Source organism: Macaca thibetana, chromosome 14 (assembly GCF_024542745.1).
Source record: "Macaca thibetana thibetana isolate TM-01 chromosome 14, ASM2454274v1, whole genome shotgun sequence".
Lineage (NCBI taxonomy): Eukaryota > Metazoa > Chordata > Mammalia > Primates > Cercopithecidae > Macaca > Macaca thibetana.
Window position 1 is genome coordinate 79,831,301 of NC_065591.1, and position 22,171 is coordinate 79,853,471.

At 36.8% G+C, this 22,171-nt stretch overlaps 1 protein-coding gene and 1 long non-coding RNA gene across 2 annotated transcripts in view; one reads left to right on the forward strand and one right to left on the reverse strand.

Moving 5' to 3' along the window:
* The first annotated feature begins 1,182 nt into the window (after nucleotides 1-1,182).
* Nucleotides 1,183-22,171, forward strand: part of LOC126934772 (uncharacterized) — an 84,831-nt gene continuing 63,842 nt past the window's right edge. The window contains exons 1-2 of the long non-coding RNA XR_007719111.1: nucleotides 1,183-1,533; nucleotides 20,204-20,436. This is a non-coding gene — a long non-coding RNA (uncharacterized LOC126934772). The remainder of the gene's footprint in view (nucleotides 1,534-20,203; nucleotides 20,437-22,171) is intronic.
* Nucleotides 18,164-22,171, reverse strand: part of RAB38 (RAB38, member RAS oncogene family) — a 62,175-nt gene continuing 58,167 nt past the window's right edge. Inside the window, exon 3 of the mRNA XM_050755566.1 lies at nucleotides 18,164-19,046. Coding sequence (XP_050611523.1) covers nucleotides 18,894-19,046 — 153 coding nt within the window. The 3' untranslated portion in view covers nucleotides 18,164-18,893. The remainder of the gene's footprint in view (nucleotides 19,047-22,171) is intronic.

Sequence of the window (22,171 nt, forward strand, 5' to 3'; positions counted from 1 at the left end):
CTATTACTTTGTAGGGAATGGAATGTTTCAAATCCAACTCCAGATGCACAGCTTGGGCAAATTCAATCAGATAACCAACAAGCATTTAGCATCTACCTGGTTGTGAGCTAAGTACAGAGGAAACAAAGCATTCCATCTGTGCACCAAAGAGTTTATAAACTGTCAGGAAGAAATTCCTGAGTCTGCATTTGGAGCCTAAAACAATTTTTGACTGTGAGTAATACCTGTACCTAGTTCCGCAGAAACACAGAGGAAAGAGTAACCAAGAATAAAGAGTGGAACCCTCCCAAAACACAGCTAGGATACTTAAAGGATGCTTTGATCCCCTTACAGTATTGTGTACCATGTGGTGCCCTCAGCTTTGTGTACCATGTGGTTCCCTCACAAAGGAGCTATAGTAGGGACATGTTGAGGACACCAGGACCAAATCCATTCACTACTGCAGAAAGAATTTGAGTTCCTTCATCCCTTAATTTCCTCTGTTAGCTTTACATTTTCATACTCAACCTGTACCTCCTCTAAGTATAATGAAATTCCTACACAAGTAGAAGTCCTAAAAATCTAGAAAAGGACAGGATAGGGCTTCTGAAAAAGGACAATATCTTCTGATAGCGTCTCTGGAAAACAGGGGTCTTAATTCATTACTATTGCAGAACCAATTTTCTTATCAGTAAAATGGATGGATTTCAGAATTGAATACAAATATATACTTACCAATTTACAAGAGTATCACTTTATCAATACTTTACTGTTCATGCTTCTCTTCTTTCCAAAGTCAGCACCTCTAGGAAGCCATTACCTGTCCTTGTGATTTGATTTATCGGGGGAATGGTTAAACATCGGAATTGCTTCAGAACCTCTTCTGAGCCACCGTAGCACAGCTGGGGTAGAGATGCAGTAATACATAAATAAATAAATAGAGTCTTATTTGGTGTTGGCTTCTTGGTTCTTGTCAGAAATTTGGTACACAGCAAACAGGAAAGGGACACATATTTCAACACTAGAGAGGACAATGAAATAGAGAGCCTGCTATGAATGAGGTGGGGCAGGGTACCAGGAAGACAAATGCTAAGGTCAGAGTCAGAATAGGATTTGAATTCATCCTTACTCTGTGTGACCTTGTGAAAGTAACAACCTCTCTAAGTCTCTGTTTATTTGTTAAGTAAAAACTTAAGTCTACATTGCAGGTTTGCTATGCCAACTAAATAAAGCAATGTAAGTAGAATGCCCAGTACCCAACATTCTCTCTGTAGCAGGACATATTAGTGGAATAGTGGAGATATGGCTTTTAGCCAATATTCTGTATCTTAGCTAGTTGCATGACCTCATAAACACCACTGAAAATTCTTGGACTTCGGTTTCATTCGTATAATGAGTAGCTGGGATAATAACCTGAAGATCTTTCCATTCTCTGTTTTTAATGCAACCTAACTTTTGAAAGAATGTGTAAAATAGGTTGGATTTTCTATTTTACTAAAGCCTTACAGAAGCACCTCTGAGACTCAATAAGTGAAATAAACCCAAGGCCACACTGTAAGTGTGCTTTACAGCTTACTCAACTTGCTATTCTTATTAGAATCTTGATTTATTAGATAATGGTTAAGGGCATCCTATATGTTGCTTATGCTTGTGACATCTCCTCCAGGTACAAAAAAACCAAACAAATCCTACATTGTTTAAAAATAGTCCATCTTCTTTTTGGGTCTTCATACCAGGCATGACACTGAAAAATAATTTTTTTTTTGTTTTCTTTTTGTTGCTATTGTTTTTTGGTAAGAAAAGTAGATTCTTTTTATGAAAGCTAATTAAATCCTAAATTTTGTATATTTTTAATTGGACATAGAGTGGACCAAAGGAAATAAAAATATGTTCTTATATGTTTGCTTTGTTTCAAACAAAGCTCTTTAATCATTTATTTGTTTTAAAAATTATTAAAAACCAATAGAACTATATTTGATCCTTCAAAATCAAACATAATTGAAATAGAATGAGAATTTATTTATGCAGTTTCATCTTACTGATTATGTATAATATGTAAAAAATGCAATAAAATGGTGAAAATGAACTCTTGGGATTTAAATCAAGCCTGGCTTATTATTAAATATTTAATGACTTTTATGCCCTAGAGCTCAAGGAAATCCCTTTCCTTGTTATGTTGTTTTGTTTTTTTGATTTTCACAGAATTCATCACTTCCTCTTAAGTCTCACAGGTTTTCTTGGTGTGATACTCCAAAAATCAAACGGAGAGGAGAGAAAGAGAACTTCAAATAGATACAAGTGGAAATTATTTTTAAGTCACATTAACATTCCATTGTTATCAATTAGACTCTCCTAAGGGGAGTAAATCAATCCAAAATATAAGCATAGTTGAATTAAAGCACAACACGGGGGCACTTGTGGTCATGTGCACACTTCCTCACCCAAACACAAAGCCCTGCTCGTGGGAGTCTAGCGTGTAGGAGAATGTGTTAAGATGTCCCAGCTAAGCCACCTCCCATGCCAGTAATGTTTGATATACTCCTAGGACAAGAGTGTTGGGTCAAATCTTTCTAAATCTAAATATATGATTGTTACAGAGCACACTCTTAGTACATAGGGTCAAGGCATGCCTTTTGCTTGGTGATACTTAAATTTCAATTTATATTAAATTAATATTTTAATAATATAATAATTTATTGTATTAATAGTTCAAGAGGTTCAAGATGTCAAGGATTCTTCTAAATACTTCCAATAGGTTGTCTCATTTAACCCATTTAGCAATTCCATGATTAGGAACTTCATTCTTCCGGTTTTATCAGAAAGTGTTTGGGCTGGTCTGAAGGTAATTAGTTACCTTAACTGATTGTTCACAGTCAGTTACAGATCAAACCCCTTGTTTTACTCTCCTCCCTTCTCACTACTGCACTTGACTCATCTTAAAAAAAGTGTTTAAAAACGAGTGATTTTTGATGGTTTTCCTTGATAGCAATGAAACACACACACAAAAACAAACAATAAACAAACATTTTTAAAAACACGTAAAGGTAAAAAGTCACCCTGTCTGTTAACTCAAATCCAACGAAAAAGAATCGTACAATGCTGACAGATGCTGTAAACTCTGATTCAAGGTCAGCCAACATAAATCAAAAACATCTGTGGAATGGCCCTTTTATGGGAGCCTAGCTAGCATTCCTGAAGGGTGCCAGAAAAGAGGAGGCAGTGGTGAGATTGTGTGGAGCTGTAAAACTGGAAGAAAATCATGTAAGAAAGTCTTTATGATGGCATGTTAAAATTATAATTCATAGTCCAATTGTCCTTGATATTTCATATTTTATATTCCACTAATCAAATATATCAAATCATCTGGCTCCCTGCTGTGATTAAAACAGATTAATAAACATTTCTCGGGGAAATTTTCAAGGTTATATTTATTCTCTTATTAGAATTATAGTTTATGCAAAGTTAAGGTGTAAACCTCACTAGCATTTTGGAAAGTACACTTTATTGCCATGGATTTAAAACAAACTAAGGTGATCCTATGAGCTGTTGAAAATTGTAATAATACTTTGGTAGAATAAATGTCTTTTTAAAGCTGTAAGACACAAAGACTTGACATTAATTTTAGAAATATTATGGGCAAGCAGGTTTTATAGGAGCCTGTTGGTTATAATTTCAAGTAGACAAAATAGTTCTTAGGAAACCCTATCATTTACTTACTTTTTACTTTACCTTTTATCTTTACTGTCATAGTACTTCTCCCCAGCTGCTAGAGAATCAGATGATCTTTCTCAAGGGTACTGGACAAAAGGAGGAAAGAGGAGACTAAAATATAAGTTTAATCGGTTCTCTTATTGAAAGTGACATTGCTGTAATCTGACATCGGGTTTTTGGTGTCTGCAAATGTTTTCATTCTCCTCATGTATTTATCACTCCCTCCCCAACACACACATGGAAAGGCCTTCTGCTGGGTATCTGCAATGGTTACAAGCATGTGTAGGAGAGATGGTCATAAATTGATGTGCTCTTTGGGTATTTTTAAACATCACTGATGGAAGTGGAAATTGATACAAGCTTTCTGAAAATAATTTTCAGATGGTTTAACATTTTTTCATAATCTTTGATTCAGCAATTTAACTTCTAAGAATCTGTTACAAGGAATTAATTGAGTAAACAAACATTTATCTTTGAAACATCATTTAAAAGAAAATGATTTATTTTTAACAATAATGATATGCAGCATTAATGGTTTGGTTAAATAAACCACAGTATATATTAATATAATATTATTTATATTCACCTTCAAAATGTACACGTATAAAAATATTTGAAGAATTAGAAAGATGTTCATTATAAAGAGAAAAAAATTAGGTCCCAAAACATCATGTTAAATACAATTTCATTTAGGCAGACAAAAAGGCAGGTTAATTTGAATAGGGCATCACTCATGAATTTTGTATTCATTTTATGTATTTTATTTAATATGCATATTTTATATTTGTTGTAAGAGGAAATATGTTATAAAGACATGGTTTCTGTTTCACACTATAAAAAATGTTTTTGATTTTCATGACCACAAGGCTGATAATATTATCAACAGCTGTTTTTTAAGTAACCAACACATAAAAGTAATAATATACATAATTATGTTATTCAAATGATATAATCTCTATTTATAATTACATTATTATATTTATATACTATTAACAAATGTATACTGCTTTCCGTATAGAAACAGACACTCTGAATATTAATTGTAATTTTAATGGCATTTAGTGAAGAAAGAGTGAAAGATGAATTGGAGTGGTCACCTTGGGGATCATGGAGAAAGTAGAAAAACGATGATAGCAAACATCTGTATAGTACATACAAGTAAAGCTCTTAGAACTGTGCCAGGCACAGAGTGAGGGCTACATAAGCATCTGATATTGCTATTGTTATCCTTGTTGTCAATCTTCACAAGAACCAGGACGTATGACACTATTATTAACATACCAATTTTGCAGATTATAAAACCAGAGAATTAGTGTGTTTTACCCAGGATACGTGCTAGGCTATATCAGACACCTCCAATACCATAGCTTCAATAGGTTATAATGTTTTTTCCTCTATCCTAAAATATTCAAGCAGGTAGTCCACTGTTGGCAGGGCAACTCACCATTATCTGGGACCTGAACCCTTCTGTCTTTTTTACTCTTTCATTCTCAATGAGACTTCCACTTTGCAATTACAGATGACTGCTCTAGCTCTCAGCTTCATGTCCACATTCCAAAGGAATATGGGCAATACTTCCTTTTCATTGAAGGAAAAAGCTCAGGAATTGCACATAATTTCTGTTGATTTCACATTGATCACAATTTAATCACATGGCTATACTCATCTGCAAGGGAGACTGAAGTGTACTATTTAGCTGAGAGTTCAAATATCCAGCTAAAAAGTATATATTCATGTAAGAAGGAGAAAAAGTTATTAGGTGGCAACCAGCAGTCTCTGCCACAGAGATGTTAAGTAGATTGCTCAAGAACACATGAATATTAAGTAATAATGCTAGGATTTGAATGTAGACAGTGTGATTTCAGACAAACTCCCTTGCTCTTGAAACTTCCTCTCCAGCATATGAGTTAAGTCAAAGAGGCATGATGATACAGACTTGCACACATTTCAGGCAAGTACCTAAGAAGCATTTACAGCAGTTTCTCAACCTTTCTTAACCCACTCTCTTCTAATAAATATTACATTGTTACTCCCGTCTCCTCCCTTCCCTCATTGGTTTCACAAACACTAGATTCTGATATGTCATTCCACAGAGACATATGCCCTTTCCACTTCCTCCTATATATAATCCCATCTGCCATGCCTTTCCCTTTTTAAATGCATGCTGTAAATTTAACCTCTAAATACCTCAATACAGAAGATTTTTAAATCTTCTAAGATGTCTGTTACCAAAATATTAGATATCCTGGTTTTCCAAATATAAAACTATAAGTAAGACCGAATATTCTCCCATTTTCACCATTTCTTTGAGATTTTGATATATAGCCCATTTCTTTTTCCACCCTTGATAATTACTGATATAGGAAATTTAATATTTACTGAATGTCTAAGTATGTAGTGACCCTGTGGTTTAATTCTTTACATAATATTGCTCTAAATACCATAGTGTTATTTCAAAGTAGACATCTTATTTTTTATATTATAGATGAATTAAGACTCTGAGACATATAACTTAAACTTATTAACAGACGAGCATTTGACATCTAGTGTGTCAGAGATAACGCCACATGTTTACTGTCTATTTCATTTTTCTCTAGTACATGTCCCAGCTTCTCATAAAAGTAGAGTCTTCTGACTATGTTCTGGTCAGCACAATGTGGGCAAAATACATATACATCTTATAGGATTGGCTTTAAACCATGCCTCTAATATTATATATTCTCTCTCTCGTTTGTATGCAGAAACAAAGCGCTCCAAGGTAGTGGAACCACACAAGACAAAGCGTCTAAATAGTTGCGTTTCTATTTATAGAACAGCAGCTTTATAGAGTCATCTGACTAGGACCAGGTCACGTTTTAAGCGAGAAGGAATCCTTTATTATGTGAAGCCATTGAAACTTTGGAGGTGTTCCTGCAGTTATCATGGCTTACTCTAGTTAATACACTGTGCCAGTTTTCAAGTCATTGCTTCTCTGCTCCAAATCCACCCTCTTTTCCCTAGTTTTAAATTCCAAAGGGGAACCCTGCAGACGTTTCTCCTTTGCCAGCAGGCACAATGTAAGGACTTGTCAGTAGAGGGTGCTAGTGAGATCCTGCAGGAGGGAGAGGATTGTCTTCCCGGATTCAGTGCTTTTTTTCTGGCTTCTATGGTGTGCTGCCAGAATACACCTTCCTTACCATCAGCCAGCTTTCTTGCCAGAAGGCGTTGGCAGTGAGGGTGGAAGACCTAGCGGTCCACAACCCCCAGTGAGTTTCAGTGACTTCCCAGGGAGTGGTTTCCTGATCATCTGCCCTGGCATTAGGCACCTAACTGAACTTTTCCTCTATCTGGTGGGCTTTGGCAACACTTTCTCCCACAAAGTCTGAATCTCAACTCGAAGCAAGGGGTGGGAAGTCGGGGAGGATCTGCCAAGTTTTTTCCCTCTTTGGATGCGCTCCCTCAGCCATAGAAGTGGCAGCTTTTCCCGGCATTTGCTATTCCTGGATTCTTTAGAGTTCTCTTTAACCAATCCTTCTTAATTGATCTCCTTTACTTGTTTTTTTCTTATATTAAATGTCCCTTATTCAGTTTACTGTATAATGTCTGTACCTTACTGAAACTTAACTGATGCTTACACAAAATAAGTAAGTAATCTTGAAAAGTGGTGCCATCTAAATTATGGTCATATGAAAGTATGGTCATATAGAAGCAGATTGAAAATGTGTCATTTAAGTCATGGTAAAACAAAATCTTTTGAGCCAGCCCGTCTTGAGTTTGAGTACTGGCTCAGTCACTTTCTAGGTATGTGAACCTTGAAATAGTTGCTAAAGATCTCTGAGCTTTATAATTTCTTCATCTCTCAAATCAGGTTAATAATGATTATCTTGTGGTGTTGCTGTGAAAACTAAGTAGCATTTGTACAGTAGTTGGCACAAAGTGGGCACTAAATAAACAGTATTTAAATACCAATTCACTATGATTTTTCAGTGCCTGTGATTGAGCACTATTTCATTTACTTGTCATATTCAAATGATTGTGTCTCTCTATAAACTCACTCTAATTCTTTTTGTGGTTAGGGCCAAAGCATTTGTGAACCTTGCTTACCCTTTGTCCTCTCAATATTTGTTTCCTTTGCCAAACAGAATAGCTGAATATCACTCTTCTCAAAATTAATCAGTATTTAAGGCATTTATCAAATCCCTTCTCATGCTGCTTCTTGCACGTTCACAAAATTTTTATTTTCCATCCTTCTTTGATTACTCTCAATATTCTCTCTTCTCTAGAAATTTCCAGACCTTACTTTATAGATTTTTAGTAATATCTACCTCCTGATTCGTGTATGCAAACACATTCTGATTAAAGCATTTTCATATTAATTTTAAATATTAATTTATATACATGCAATGTTATATCTATTACACCTTCCTCTGTAGTAATTTAACAACATTATTTATTCCAAAAAAGTATTCATGTGCTTTATTTTTATTCTGTAAGCCACTTGTCACTATTTAACTTTTTATTTCTGGGCTGCTGACTGTTTCACTTGGATTAGCATCTTTTCCTCTCTGTTTCACTTGGATTAGCATCTTTTCCTCTATCGGCCGTGTCTTTATATACTTTCTACTAGCAGAATATTTGAAATAAAGCTGCTAATACCTATAAAAATCTATGGCTATATTAGTCAGGAATGTTTGAGTTATGGAAAATTAATGCAATCTGTTCTGAACAAATGAACAACAACAAAACCAAAGAGGAGTTTATTGCCTCTTGTAACTGGGAAGTTAAAGGTTAAATCAGGACTCATACAAGTTAAACTAAGAGACTCAGATCGGATCTTCATTTCTCCCTGCCTTTCTTTTTCTTAACTGCTTGATTCTTCATGTTCTGTGTATTGGTTATGTGTTCACCCAGCTGTCACATGAGGTGAGAAAATCATGGCCATTTCCTACAGGCCCCTTTTCTAAAGAATTGGAGAACAGGCACAGCCGAAGACCCTGCATAGTTCAGCTTGGGTCACAAGCACACCTCTAGACCTGTCACTTGAGGCAGGAAGAATGAAGTACTTTGATTAGCCCATTGTGGCCAGAAGAGCGGATGCACTGACAAGAAATCCTGCCAGAATCACATGATACATGTAGATCTTTTTTTTTTTTTTTCTAACAATCTGTTTTCTTATCTATAAAATGTGTAATCACACCTCCCAATGGAGGTAGTAATGATGACTAAATGATATTATGTTTGGAAAAGATACACTTTCTGATCTGAACAATGAATTATAGCTTCTAACATTTATTATAATGATAAAAAATGCAGAATATCATGTAGTGGAAACAGAAACAGTCTTCTTTTCTTGATCCTCAACTGTATCTTTTGCCTCTTATTAACCCACTCTCCCTTCCCCCAATGAAACTGTAGACTTAAAGAGCAGAGACTCATGACTTTTTTATTTCTGGTTTCCATAACAATAGCTATCACAGAGAGAAAAAAAGAAACTTACATATATTAAGCACTATGCATTTTGTTACAGATCTTGACAAGTGACTTATTTAATGCACCAAACACAACAACTTGCTCAGAGCAGACAATTGATAGCTATTTGATTAAGGAGTCCAATGAATACAAATTGATGTTACACATCTGGCATAAGGTAACTTCTTCAAAGTTCAGTTCAAGACAAAACAGAAAATGTTGTATTTTATTACAAGTAATAGCAACTTTCTCATATTTGATATTTACAAAAAAAAAAAAAAAACTTTCATAAAGTTTCTTTGAGCTCTTTGAAAGACAATTTTGTTCTAATAGAAAGCATGACCTGGGTCATCTGGAATTTTAAATTCCAGAGTCTTATGTCTACCATTACAATTTCAGTGAGTACATTGCATTTAGGTATATATTGCCTGTGCCTGGAGGTTGATACTCTAAAAGTCAATCAAATTGAAGAAAATAAGTTAGCTTGATGATATGGAAAATTTCAGAGTCATCAATGCAGTGAAACAGTTTTGGACACACTTCCCAGAGGCATTTTATCCTTGTCTTCAAGACTTACTTTGCTTAGTTTATCAGCATTTCTGACTGTCTTTATTAGGATTTTTCATGATCTTTTCTTTTCCAATACTGGGAAATTTTCTGGTGCTTGGGAATTCCAGGAAGCCAATGATGTTTTAAGACAGAAACAGTTCAGATGCAGTCAAATTTAAATTCATACAAAATGCTAGTTTGAACATCTGAGAGCAAGTCATGAATTCAGAAGTGATGAAGTACTAGGCAGAGAAGAGCAGTGATAAAGAGGCACACTCTAAAATTCCCTCCCTTGGAATAACAAACACCAGGACTACACACCAAGTTAAGTTAAAGTGATGCATCAGGGGAAACAATAGTTTTATACTGCTTTTTCCTGTGGTTCCACTTTTTTTTCTTATCACAGCTTTATTTTTTATTTGCATACCGTAGATTTTACCCATTTAAAGTATAGCATTCAGTGGATTTTAGCATATGTTGTGTAACTATCACCACAATGAATTTGAGAACATTTTCCTCATCCCCCAAATAAAACCCATACATTTTATCTGTCATCCATGAAAACTTCTGAAGCCTAGGTGACTACCAATCAATTTTGTGTTTCTATTGATTTACCCTAGGGTCCCATATTTGGCACATCCTAAAATATCCACCATTTTTACCTAATAGCTTTGCTTATACTACTTCTTCAATTTTAAAAATAAGCAGACAGAGTAGTAACATAATATCCACATGCATTGATTACTTGCTATGTTTTAGGCACGATACTAAGTGATTTACATGTATTCTTTCATGACAACACTACCTCTTACTGTTGTTAAGAAAAATGTTCATCTTTTCAAAAAAAAAAAAAAAAAAAAACACCTTCTGGATCCATTACTTTTTGTGAAAGGGTTTTGTGTTTCTATCTCCTTCAGTTCTGTTCTGATCTTAGTTATTTTTTGTCTTCTGCTAGCTTTCGAATTTGTTTGCTCTTGCTTCTCTAGTTATTTTAATTGTGATGTCAGGGTGTCAATTTTAGATCTTTCCTACCTTCTCCTGTGGGCATTTAGTGCTATAAATTCCCCTCTAAGCACTGCTTTAGCCATGTCCCAGAGATTCTGGTCCATTGTGTCTTTGTTCTCATTGGTTTCAAATAACTTATTTATTTCTACCTTAATTTCGTTTTTTACCCAGTAGTCATTCAGGAACAGGTCGTTCAGTTTTCATGTAGTTGTGTGATTTTGAGTGAGTTTCTTAATCCTGAGTTCTAATTTGATTGCACTGTGGTCTGAGAGATTTGTTTGTTATGATTTCCATTCTTTTGCATTTGCTGAGTAGTGTTTTCCTTCCAATTATGTGATCAGTTTTAGAATAAGTGTGATGTGGTGCTAAGAAGAATGTATATTCTACTGATTTGGAGTGGAGAGTTCTGTAGATGTCTATTAGGTGCACTTGGTCCAAAGCTGAGTTCAATTCCTGAATATCCTTGTTAATTTTCTGTCTCATTGATCTGTCTAATATTGACAGTGGGTGTTAAAGTCTCCTATTATTATGTGGGACCCTAAGTCTCTTTGTAGGTCTCTAAGAACTTGCTTTATAAATCTGGGTGCTCCTGTATTGGGTGCATATATATTTAGGATAGTTAGCTCTTCTTGTTGCATTGATCCCTTTACCATTATGTAATGCCCTTCTTTGTCTTTTTTGATATTTGTTGGTTTAAAATCTGTTTTATCAGATACTAGGATTGCAACCCCTGTTTTTGTGTGTGTGTGTTTGTTTGTTTTGTTTTTGCTTTCCATTTGCTTGGTAAATATTCCTCCATCCCTTTATTTTGAGCCTGTGTGTGTCTTTGCACATGAGATGGGTCTCCTGAATACAGCACACTGATGGGTCTTGACTCTTTATCCAATTTGCCAGTCTGTGATTTTTAATTGGGGCATTTAGTCCATTTACATTTACATATTTGGGGCATTTAGTCCATTTACATTTACATTTAAGGTAAATATTGTTATGTGTGAATTTGATCCTGTCAGTATGATCCTGTCATTATGATGCTAGCTGGTTATTTTGCCTGTTAGTTGATTTAGTTGATGCAATTTCTTCATAGTGTTGATGTTTTTGGTATGTTTTTGGTATTTGGTATGTTTTTGCTGGTACTGGTTTTTCCTTTCCATATTTAGTGCTTTCTTCAGGAGCTCTTGTAAGGAAGGCCTGGTGGTGACAAAATCTCTCAGCATTTGCTTGTCTGTAAAGGGTTTTATTTCTTCTTTGCTTATGAAGCTTAATTTGGCTGGAAATGAAATTATGGGTTGAAAATTTGTTTCTTTAAGAATGTTGAGTATTGGTCCCCACTCTCTTCTGGCTTGTAAGGTTTCTGCAGGGAGATGCACTGTTAGTCTGATGGACTTCCCTTTGTGGGTAACCCGAACTTTCTCTCTGGCTGCCCTTAACATTTTTTCATTAATTTCAACCTTGGTCAATCTGATGATTATGTGTCCTAGGGTTGCTCTTCAAATGATACTACAAGGCTACAGTAACCAAAACAGCATGGTACTGGTACCAAAACAGATATATAGAACAGATGCCTTAGGAAAAGCATCACACATCTACAACCATCAGCTCTTTGACAAACCTGACAAAAACAAGCCATGCAGAAAGGATTCCCTATTTAATAAACGGTGTTGGGAATACTGGCTAGCCATATGCAGAAAACTGAAATTGGACCCCTTCCTTACATCTTACACAAAAATTAAGTCAACATGGATTAATGACTTAAACGTAAGACCTAAAACCATAAAAACCTTAGAAGAAAACCTAGGCAATACCATTCAGGACATAGGCATAGGCAAAGACTTCATGTCTAAAACACCAAAAGCAATGGCAACAAAAGCCAAAACACCAAAAGCAATGGCAACAAAAGTCAAAATTGACAAATGGGATCTAATTTAACTAAAGAGATTCTGCATAGCAAAAGAAACTACCATCAGAGTGAACAGGCAAGCTACAGAATGGAAGACAATGTTTGCAATGTATCCATCCAACAAAGGGTTAATATTCAGAATCTACAAACAACATGAACAAATTTACAAGAAAAAAAAACAACCCCATCAAAAAGTGGGCGAAGGATATAAACAGACATTTCTCAAAATAAGACATTTATGAGACCAACAAACATGTGAAAAAAAGCTCATCATCACTGGTCATTAGAAAAATGCAAATCAAAACCACAATGAGATACCATCTCATGCCAGTTAGAATGGTGATCATTAAAAATTCAGGAAACAACAGATGCTGGAGAGGATGTGGAGAAATAGGAACACTTTTACACTGTTGATGGGAATGTAAATTAGTTCAACCATTGTGGACAACAGTGTGGTGATTCCTCAGAGATCTAGAACCGGAAATACCATTTGACCCAGCAATCCCATTACTGGATATATACCCAAAGGATTATAAATCAATCTACTATAAAGACATATCCACACGTATGTTTATTGCAGCACTATTCACAATAGCAAAAACTTGGAACCAACCTAAATACCCATCAATAATAGACTAGATAAAGAAAATGTGGCACATACACACCATGGAATACTATGAAGCCATAAAAAAAGAATGAGTTCATGTCCTTTGCAGGGATATGGATGAAGCTGGAAACCATCATTCTCAGCAAACTTACACAGGAACTGAAAACCAAACACTGCATGTTCTTACTCATAAGTGGGAGTTGAACACTGAGAACACATGGACACAGGGAGGGGAACATCACACACCAGGGCCTGTTGGGGGGTGGGGGGCTAGGGAAGGGATAGCATTAGGAGAAATACCTAATGTAGATGATGGGTTGATGGGTGTAGCAAACCACCATGGCATCTGTATACCTATATAATAAACCTGCACATTCTGCACATGTATCCCAGAACCTAAATATAATAATCATAATAATAAAAGACCAGGCATGGTGGCTCACGTCTGTAATCCCAGCATGTTGGGAGGCCAAGGTGGGCAGATTATGAGGTCAGGAGTTTGAGACCAGCCTGGCCAATTTGGTGAAACCCCATCTCTAATAAAAATACAAAAATTAGCCAGGTGTGGTGGCACATGCCTGTAGTCCCAGCTACTTGGGAGGCTGAGACAGAAGAATCACTTGAACCTGGCAGGTGGAGGTTGCAGTGAGCTGAGACTGCGCCACTGCACTCCAGCCTCGGCAACAGAGTGAGACTCCATCTCAAAAAAAAAAAAAAGAAAAAAAGAAAAGAAAAATGTTTAAGCCAGGTGCGGTTGCTCATGCCTATAAACCCAACACTTTGGGAGTCCAAGGCAGGTGGATCACTTGAGGCTAGATGTTTGAGACCAGGATGGTTAATGTGGTGAAACCCTGTCTCTACTAAAAATGAAAAAAAAAAAAAAAAAAAACCAGCCCGGCCTGGTGGCACACATCTGTAATCCCAGCTACTGGGGAGTCTGAGGCACATGAATCATTTGAACCTGGGAGGTGGAGATTGCACTGAGCCAAGATAACGCCACTGTACTCCAGCCTGGGCAACAGAGTGAGACTCTCCAAAAAAAAGAAAGCGTTGAGCAGTGTCTGGCATAGAGGAAGCTCTAATATTTCCTGGGCTGAGTGTTGTGCTCTGCATTCAGAATATCGTCACCTCCAGAAATCTAAGAGGAGATAGCTTAGAATAATGGTTAGGAACTTGGGCATTGGAATTAGGCTGCCTTGGTTTGAATCCTTGCTTTGCCAGTTGGTAGCTATGTGAGTTTTGGCAATTTGCTCAATGTCCCTCTACCTAGTTTTTTTTTCATATATACAATAGGAGATTAGTGAATTTATATATATGTTGTAGGGGTTAAATACATAATAAAGGTAAAGTTACATACCAGTGCCTGTCCCATAGGATGTGTTCGATAAATTGAAGTTGATGCACTACTTTAATGAAGCATGTGAGAGCTTGATGATTGAATCAATCAAGAGCTATGTGAACCTGGAAAAAATATAAATTGCCTACAGAGCTGGGCAAAGCTATAAGGCTGTAACATTGTGTTGATCCTTTATTATGGGTAAAATTTCCAGGCAAAAAAGAAAAAGAATATTCCAAACTGCAGAAAGAGTTAGCTGAACAAAATAGTCTAATGTGTCTTTTTCCCAGTGTTCAAGGAAGAGAATGGTAGGAACATATATTCTATTTCCGTAAGCATGATTGAAGCTGAAGTCCCTCCATTTAAAAGTAAATTACATGTTCAGAAGAGATATCTTGGTTTGGACATCTGACTTCTCTCTTAAAACATGGTGAACTGTTTACATGTTTGAGTCTCCTACTTTATCATAACAACTTAAAATCTGGGACCGTGACTTAGTCATTTGTATCTCCACAACACTGCCCAGCCCAAGTATTGGGAATATAGTAATTGTTCAATAAATTTTTGTTGTGAGGGTGAGGGGACTAATGAATCAATATATATTCATTTTGAAGACTATATATGCAATACTTTTCTATGGTGGAAAAGGGTTAGAAGATACTCATTTCTGATCTCACTATATATTTCTCACATACCTCATTTCAGTGGATCTTTAGAGATAAAAGCAGTAGATTAGAGATTCCATGGTAATAAAAGTTACTGCCTGGGTACTGTGATATGTTAAGAGTCACCTACCAGTGCTTCCAAGGATAACCTCCTACTTATGATATTTTTTTATTGAGTAGTTGAAGCTCAATAAAAAATGAAAATACCTTAAGTGGGAGGTCATCCTTGGGAGCACTGGTAGGGGAATAGATGTGAGATAGAGAAGAAAGGGAGACCAAAAAGGTTGTGATTATGAGGTTACCACTGTATGAAACTTTGCCTCAGTCACATTGGTGACCTCTGAGGGAGAGTACAGAGTAAGCCTCAGGTTTATCCCACCTGATGGGTGAGGACGCTGGAGTATTCATCTACCAATTTATGTCAGCCTTGAGGAGGCTGCTCCAGGAGGTGCTAACTCTGTAGCACTCTAGCCTGTCCAGTATGGAAGACAAATGTGCTGCACATATTCAGAGAAAACTTTTAGGCAAAGTTGCAGAGGATTGTAATAGGAGGCCATATGCTGAGGGGATATGGACATTTTCTCTGCTACTGTCCACACCTTGCCCACTCAGGTTCATCCCTGCTGCATGTTGAGTCCACTCTGTCCTTTCACTGGTTTTCCAAGGAAGTCACTGGCCATAATTCCACTGAGACCGAAAGACAGAGAGAGTAAGAATATTAACAGGAAGGTTAGTGAGGTAAGCTACATTCTCCAGTGTTATAGTTAATCCTGAGACCATAAGTGATGCCGTAATTAATATTCATCATTTCCCTCCCCTAACATTTTCATTCCCTTGACCAAACTGCTTCTAACTGCTTCTAATCAAGGTTCATTGCATAGTGCAATAACTCAGACATTTATCCCTTAGAGTATGAGTCCCTGACTTCATGTCCTTATCAAGATGCTGCTGCTGCAACTACCCTTTCAGATATCACCAGTGATGGAGGCATCAAGAGGCACCCCAGTGAATCCCATGAGTTCCAGACACACTACTTTCTGCTCCAGTATCTAGTAGCAACCCCATTTCCTTTTGATCATTATGGTGAGGGACCCTTGTCTGTATAGTAACTACCTTCTCTAACTGTCGGTCTATAGACCTGAGGAGCCAAAAATAATCAGACAGCAGCTGAAGCTGTAGATTTACTGGAACCCTTACTGTGTCTTCTGGTGGAAGTATTAAGACCTCCAATTATGAACAACCTGAAGTTGTGGCAAGGAGAAATTCATTTTCTTAAGTAGATTATTAAAAGTAACAGTGAGAGACTATACTGTTATTTTGATATTTTGGTCCTAGCTGTCTAAGACACAGAACCAGATATACTAGCACCATTTAATAGTCTACCACATAATGACCCTTAAATATGAAGGAAGCCATTCCCCTAAAAACACAGCAACATCTCTATAATCTCAAGCCTGGTCAATAGAGAACAATCACTACTGAGTTTCTCATTGATGCTGGCATCCCTCTTTTGGGAACACTTCTTGCTTTAGTAAAGTGATTATCTTCTAGGCTCTCCTGGACAACATAATGAGCTGGCAGGTTCTCCGACCTTTCAAAATAAGTACATTCTAACATTCCCACTTCTGTGAGACCCTGGATCTCTTCTCCAGTATTTTGCCAATGTAGTTCTGGCATGTCCACAAAATGTATTTCAGGCCAGCATCATTTATAAGCTTCAAGGAGCCAAGCCATTCCAATAGCATATTAGAATCACCACCAGGTAGACTTGCCAGAATGTTAAAAATTAGCTCATGTAAGTGTGCCCTCGTATAAGTAGAGTATCTATTATCTGACTTTATCTCTATGATCCAATATTTCAGTATCTCAAGACCAGTTCTTTGGAATGTTCTCTAGATTACTACTAGTATTTACCAGCCAGATTCTGTAGTTCATTTGATGAATAATCCATTTCATCCTGCAACACAGATCATCCTTTTCCACTCAGATCATGTTGAGACTTGGCCCTAGTTATTTGTCTAGAAGCAATGAGGGGAAATGGGGGCAGAATTTAATATGGGCAAGCTTCACCTTAAAACTTCCTACTGAGGCAGGGCTTTTATGTAGCAATTAATTGTTCTCCCACTGGAAAGAGTAAAAGGCCTCTTTTTCTAGGCCAGAGTTTCCAAAGAATTTGGGGGTTCAAGATTCTTAAGGATATGTACCCACATATCTCATCCTCTATCTCAGGATCCTGCAGAGTTGTAAAAGAGGCCAAGCTGACAGGGCTACCACATTTCCTCCACTAAAATCAAGACCCTTATAGGAAAATAGCACGATCCTGAGAAACCTCGTCTTTACTAAAACTAGAAAAATTAGCTGGGTGTGGTGGCACACGCCTGTAGTCCCAGCTACTCAGGAGGCTGAGGCAAGAGAAGTGCTTGAACCCAGGAGGTGGAAGTTGCAGTGAGCTGAGATCGCGCCACTGCACTCCAGCCTGGTGACATAGCAAGACTCCGTCTCAAGGAAAAAAAAAAAATATGATTCCTGTGAGTGTATTACAAATATTGATATAAAATAATGACATTAAAAAATAATAGCTACCTGCACACATCAGCACCACAGCCACTGTGTAAAGCAAGGTGTCACAATCCATGTTTTATTGTTTCTTTTTATGTTTATTGATCTGGCACCTTTCTTAATCAGAATCTATGAGGACATATTCCTCTGATTAACTAAAAATATGTATATGCACTGTATACTCTCTGGCCTAAATGTCAATATGAACATTTTAAATGCAGATGGCATAGATGGCATAGACTCATCCCAGTTTTAATATTGCCCAGCAGTTTCTTCAAGCATACATTTCTCATCTCTTTCTTGAAATAAAATTTTAGAAATGGACCTTAAGAACCCTGTTTACTTTGTCCAAAAAAAAAAAAAAAAAAAAAAAACTTCACAATACTAAAAAACTTAAAGCACTTTCATAAATAGGGAAACAGCATCTTTTAACATTTTATTGTTCACCTGTGAAAATATATATAATATATATTACATGTATAGAGGAGCCCCACAGCTTGAGTCAGAGAAAGCTAACAGAAAGGCACATATGAAAGCAAGTCTTTTCATACAATATTCAGTTAAGCCAACATTCAGGCCATGGCAAGAGACAATTAGGACAAGGAAAATATAGCACGCCTGTGTTCATGACTCCAAAGAGCTAACTCAGAGGCAACTCTCAGGTCTGCCAAGAATGGAAGTCATCTTGGGAGAAAATATCACATCTACTTAATAGGGCTGTCAGACCATCAGAGAATATACTGAAATCTGGACAGAGATACCAGGGCAAGTTAAGCCAATGCTTAACTTGACAGCAAGTTTATTCTTCTCCCCTTTTATTTTAAGACCTGAGGCCTTTGCTGATTAAAAGAAGCAAATAACAGGGCTGACCGTGGCCCTGCAGAATTTTGGTCAGTTACACAACAGAAGTTTGTAACAGACTAAGTATTTTCAAAAGCTTGTAAACACTGTGATGATGGTGAGGAAAGCATAGAAAGAACATTTGCTATTTCTCTCTCATTGAAAAAATAGAGGCATAGATCTTTGGCTTGCCACATGTGGTATCTCTATCCTGACATTTACCCAAAATGGTAAAAATAGAGGCACAATTCGTGGAATGATGAGGTCATTCCTATCAGACACCAGCAAAGGTGCCTACTAGGATTTAGCACAGCCAGAGCAGCTGGCAACCTTGGTTGATGTGAGATGGGGCTTCACCACGTCCGGCTCAATAGACTCCATTAGGTCACACTCATTTGCAAGTATGTGTTTCACCAGGCATCTGGAGGCTTCATCAATGTTTATATTTTCCTATGAGGGAAAAAATAAAACAGCTTTTCTTATTCAATACTCTGAAGTAATGCTAGAACAGAGACTTATATGTGACAATTTTATTTAAATATTCCTTCCTATATGATACATATGCATCCCCCTCCTGTTCCCCTCACTTACTTGTTCCTTCAAAGAACTTTACTGTTCAGTTCCTCACAAAAGAAGTATTTATTTTGCTGTGTCATATAGGAGGAATGGTGTTTGGTGAATTTACTTAGTAGGTTAAATTTCAGTTAGAGGGCAGTTTTCATATTTTCACATTTTCACACACTCAAACTATAATAATATTGTGGAAGAAACATAAACCTTTAATCTGAGTTATATTTATAATTGCCCTCTGCCACATACTATTTTTGTGACCTTGATATAAAATAAGAATGATAAGACATATTTTATAGTATTCATTAATGGTTTGACAGATATTTCTGGGTCTCTGTCCTCTAGTTAAATGGGGAAGAGTACACTGTTCTGACCTCTTTGAACTTAGCCATGGACATGTGACTTGTTGGGCATCAAAATGTGAGAAGTAATGTGTGTCACTTTCATATAGGAGCAATAAGAGCCAGTGCTCAATTTCCTATGTTTTTTCTCTCTCTTTCTTCCTGTGGAAGCACAGCAAATGGAAACTCTTTTGGATAAGGTCTGTGAGTGAGATCAAGTAGAGGCAAGTACCCCAATCAGCCCATGCTGTGTAGTGTGCATGAGAATGATGATCTTGCTATTTTAACCTACTGAGATTTGGGGTTATTACCCCCAAATAAACCATGGCATTATCTAGACATTCCAGATGGATATAACGCTTCAAAGAAAAAAGTAAAATTGGAAATATAAGTTTAGGTTCAAAAATGAAATAAACTTGAATTTGGAAAAAATATGGAGCAAACATTTGGATCTAAAATATATCAGTAGTGTAAGTTAAACTGCTTTTTTTCATCCTGGTCAGAAACCTGAGAAACACAGAATATATACTACCAGTGTACTAAAATAAATATCTCTGCTTAGGTAAAAAGTAAAGATCTCCAGTAAAGTTAAATTTGATTGTTTTTAATCATAATTTGTAGAACTTCTCTGATGTATTTCTTCATATTTAATGTAAAGAGACAAGGCTTTCTCATTGTTAAAATGTTTTACTACAGAACCTTGTTGTCCAGTCTGAAGTGGAAGTACTTATCCCTGATTTTTGCATGTATGTCAAAGTTGTTGATATATTTTGAGATCATCGAATGAAGTCATATTACTTGGAAAATATAAGAAGATGTGTTGGCTTTCATACGACATCCACGATTAATGACCTTAGCTGTAAATGTTCATTAGCAGGTTCCCCATCCTTCAAGCCCAAAACTGAGTTCACCAACAATGAAAGCTTAAGGTAACTTTGGAGTTCCAGACAAATAGCCTGATTATTTATCTCACCTTTAAAGAGCCTTAAAAAAAATGTTTCCCAGGGTTTCTAAATCCAAAACACAAGGTAAAGGCATGGTTGCTTTTTTGCTTATTATATTATTGTTGTTGCTTTTTACCAGACCAGTCTTCCTTTCTCTAAGCCTCCCTTTCCCCAACTATAAAATGGTCTTGATGATATCACTTACCTAGTAAAAATTTGCTTCCCTTGACAGAGTGTAGCAGACATTATTGCTTTCACAATGTGAACTTGCTAGGGACTCCAATAGTAAATAAGTAATCTTATTTAATCCCATTTAAAATCCTTTATGATAAAGATCGATAAAGATTAGGTTTTTTGTCCTCATGGATTTTGTTATTATTGTTGGGGTAGTGGTGGGGATGGCATTTCTTCCTTCAGCCCAAGTATCTTCCTCACTCTATGAAATCCAGTCCTTAGAGAATGGCAATGCTTCTGCCCCATCCCCTGTTGGACAACTTCCTGTGCCTTAAAGTCATGGCCTGTGCTTAGCATGTCTTCTGCCACTCTTCCTCTTCCTAGTGTCATGTCCAAGGGTCACACTTGAACTCCCTGTTCCCAGGCAACCAACTGACCTGGGCAGGGCCTTGCTCTTTGGAACGGACCCAGCTCAATACTTTGCTCCGGAGCCCTGCCACTTGCTTTGTGACTGAATGGAAGCCTGTCCAATGGTCCTTTACTGTCTCCCATTCAGTAAGGTAAAAAGGGGTCTCCTCACCCAGCCTTCCAGGCCTTGGGTTTAAGGGCCACCACATCTCATTAAAGAAGCCCTATTTGGATGGCTTTAACGTACTTGCCCGGTCATTCATAAGCCAATACTTTGATTCCCATTTGGCTATTGCTTGTGTGTTGGAGAAGGAGGCAACAAAATTATACCCCAAATACCAAACATGAGATATTACCATATCTCATGTAAATATTTACAAACAAGAAAGCTTATCTGTAAGGGGTTAAGAGGCTTCCCCAGGATCACACAGCAAGTGGGCTAGGAGGCCAGAGCTTACACGGGGTCTTTCTGACATCAAAGCCCAGCTTTTGCTAAGCTGCATTCCTTTTCCAGATTGTTCAGGAAACCAGGAACAATCACAAATAAAAGTCAGTTCTTTAGTGTTACACCCAGTAAGTGTTAAATAATGCTAGTTTCTTTCTCTTCCATATGTTATAATAAAAACATGTTTATATGACAGGAAAACAATTTTAAACATTAGAAAGGGCCCTTCTTCATATATGATGAACGTTAGATTTGCCAGTAGTGTTTTTTAAACCTCCACTCATATATTAACATGCCAGTTAAATAGGTTTTCTTTCATTAATGTGCAAATTGACAAAATCTAATGAGGATAAGTCAATGCTAGTGTGGGAAAATCAATGAAAATCCATTATCATTATGAGAAAAAGAACTAAAATCTAAGCTCAAATTAGTGGCAACTTAGCAGGGTCATTTAAGTGAAAATATAAGATAACGCTGTTTAAATTGTGTGTGAGTTTTAATACACCGAGTAAAGTCTAGATGGTATTAGGCCCAGGAGAGTGGACCATGAAGGATGGGCTCTAGAGAAAGGAAACAGGCAGAGCCAAGTAGTGTCTGCTTATAGACTGCATGTACAAAGAGCAGCAGTTCATGGTGACTGAGTCAGGTTCATTCATCCAATTAATAGTATGTAGATTTCCACTAAGTACTAGG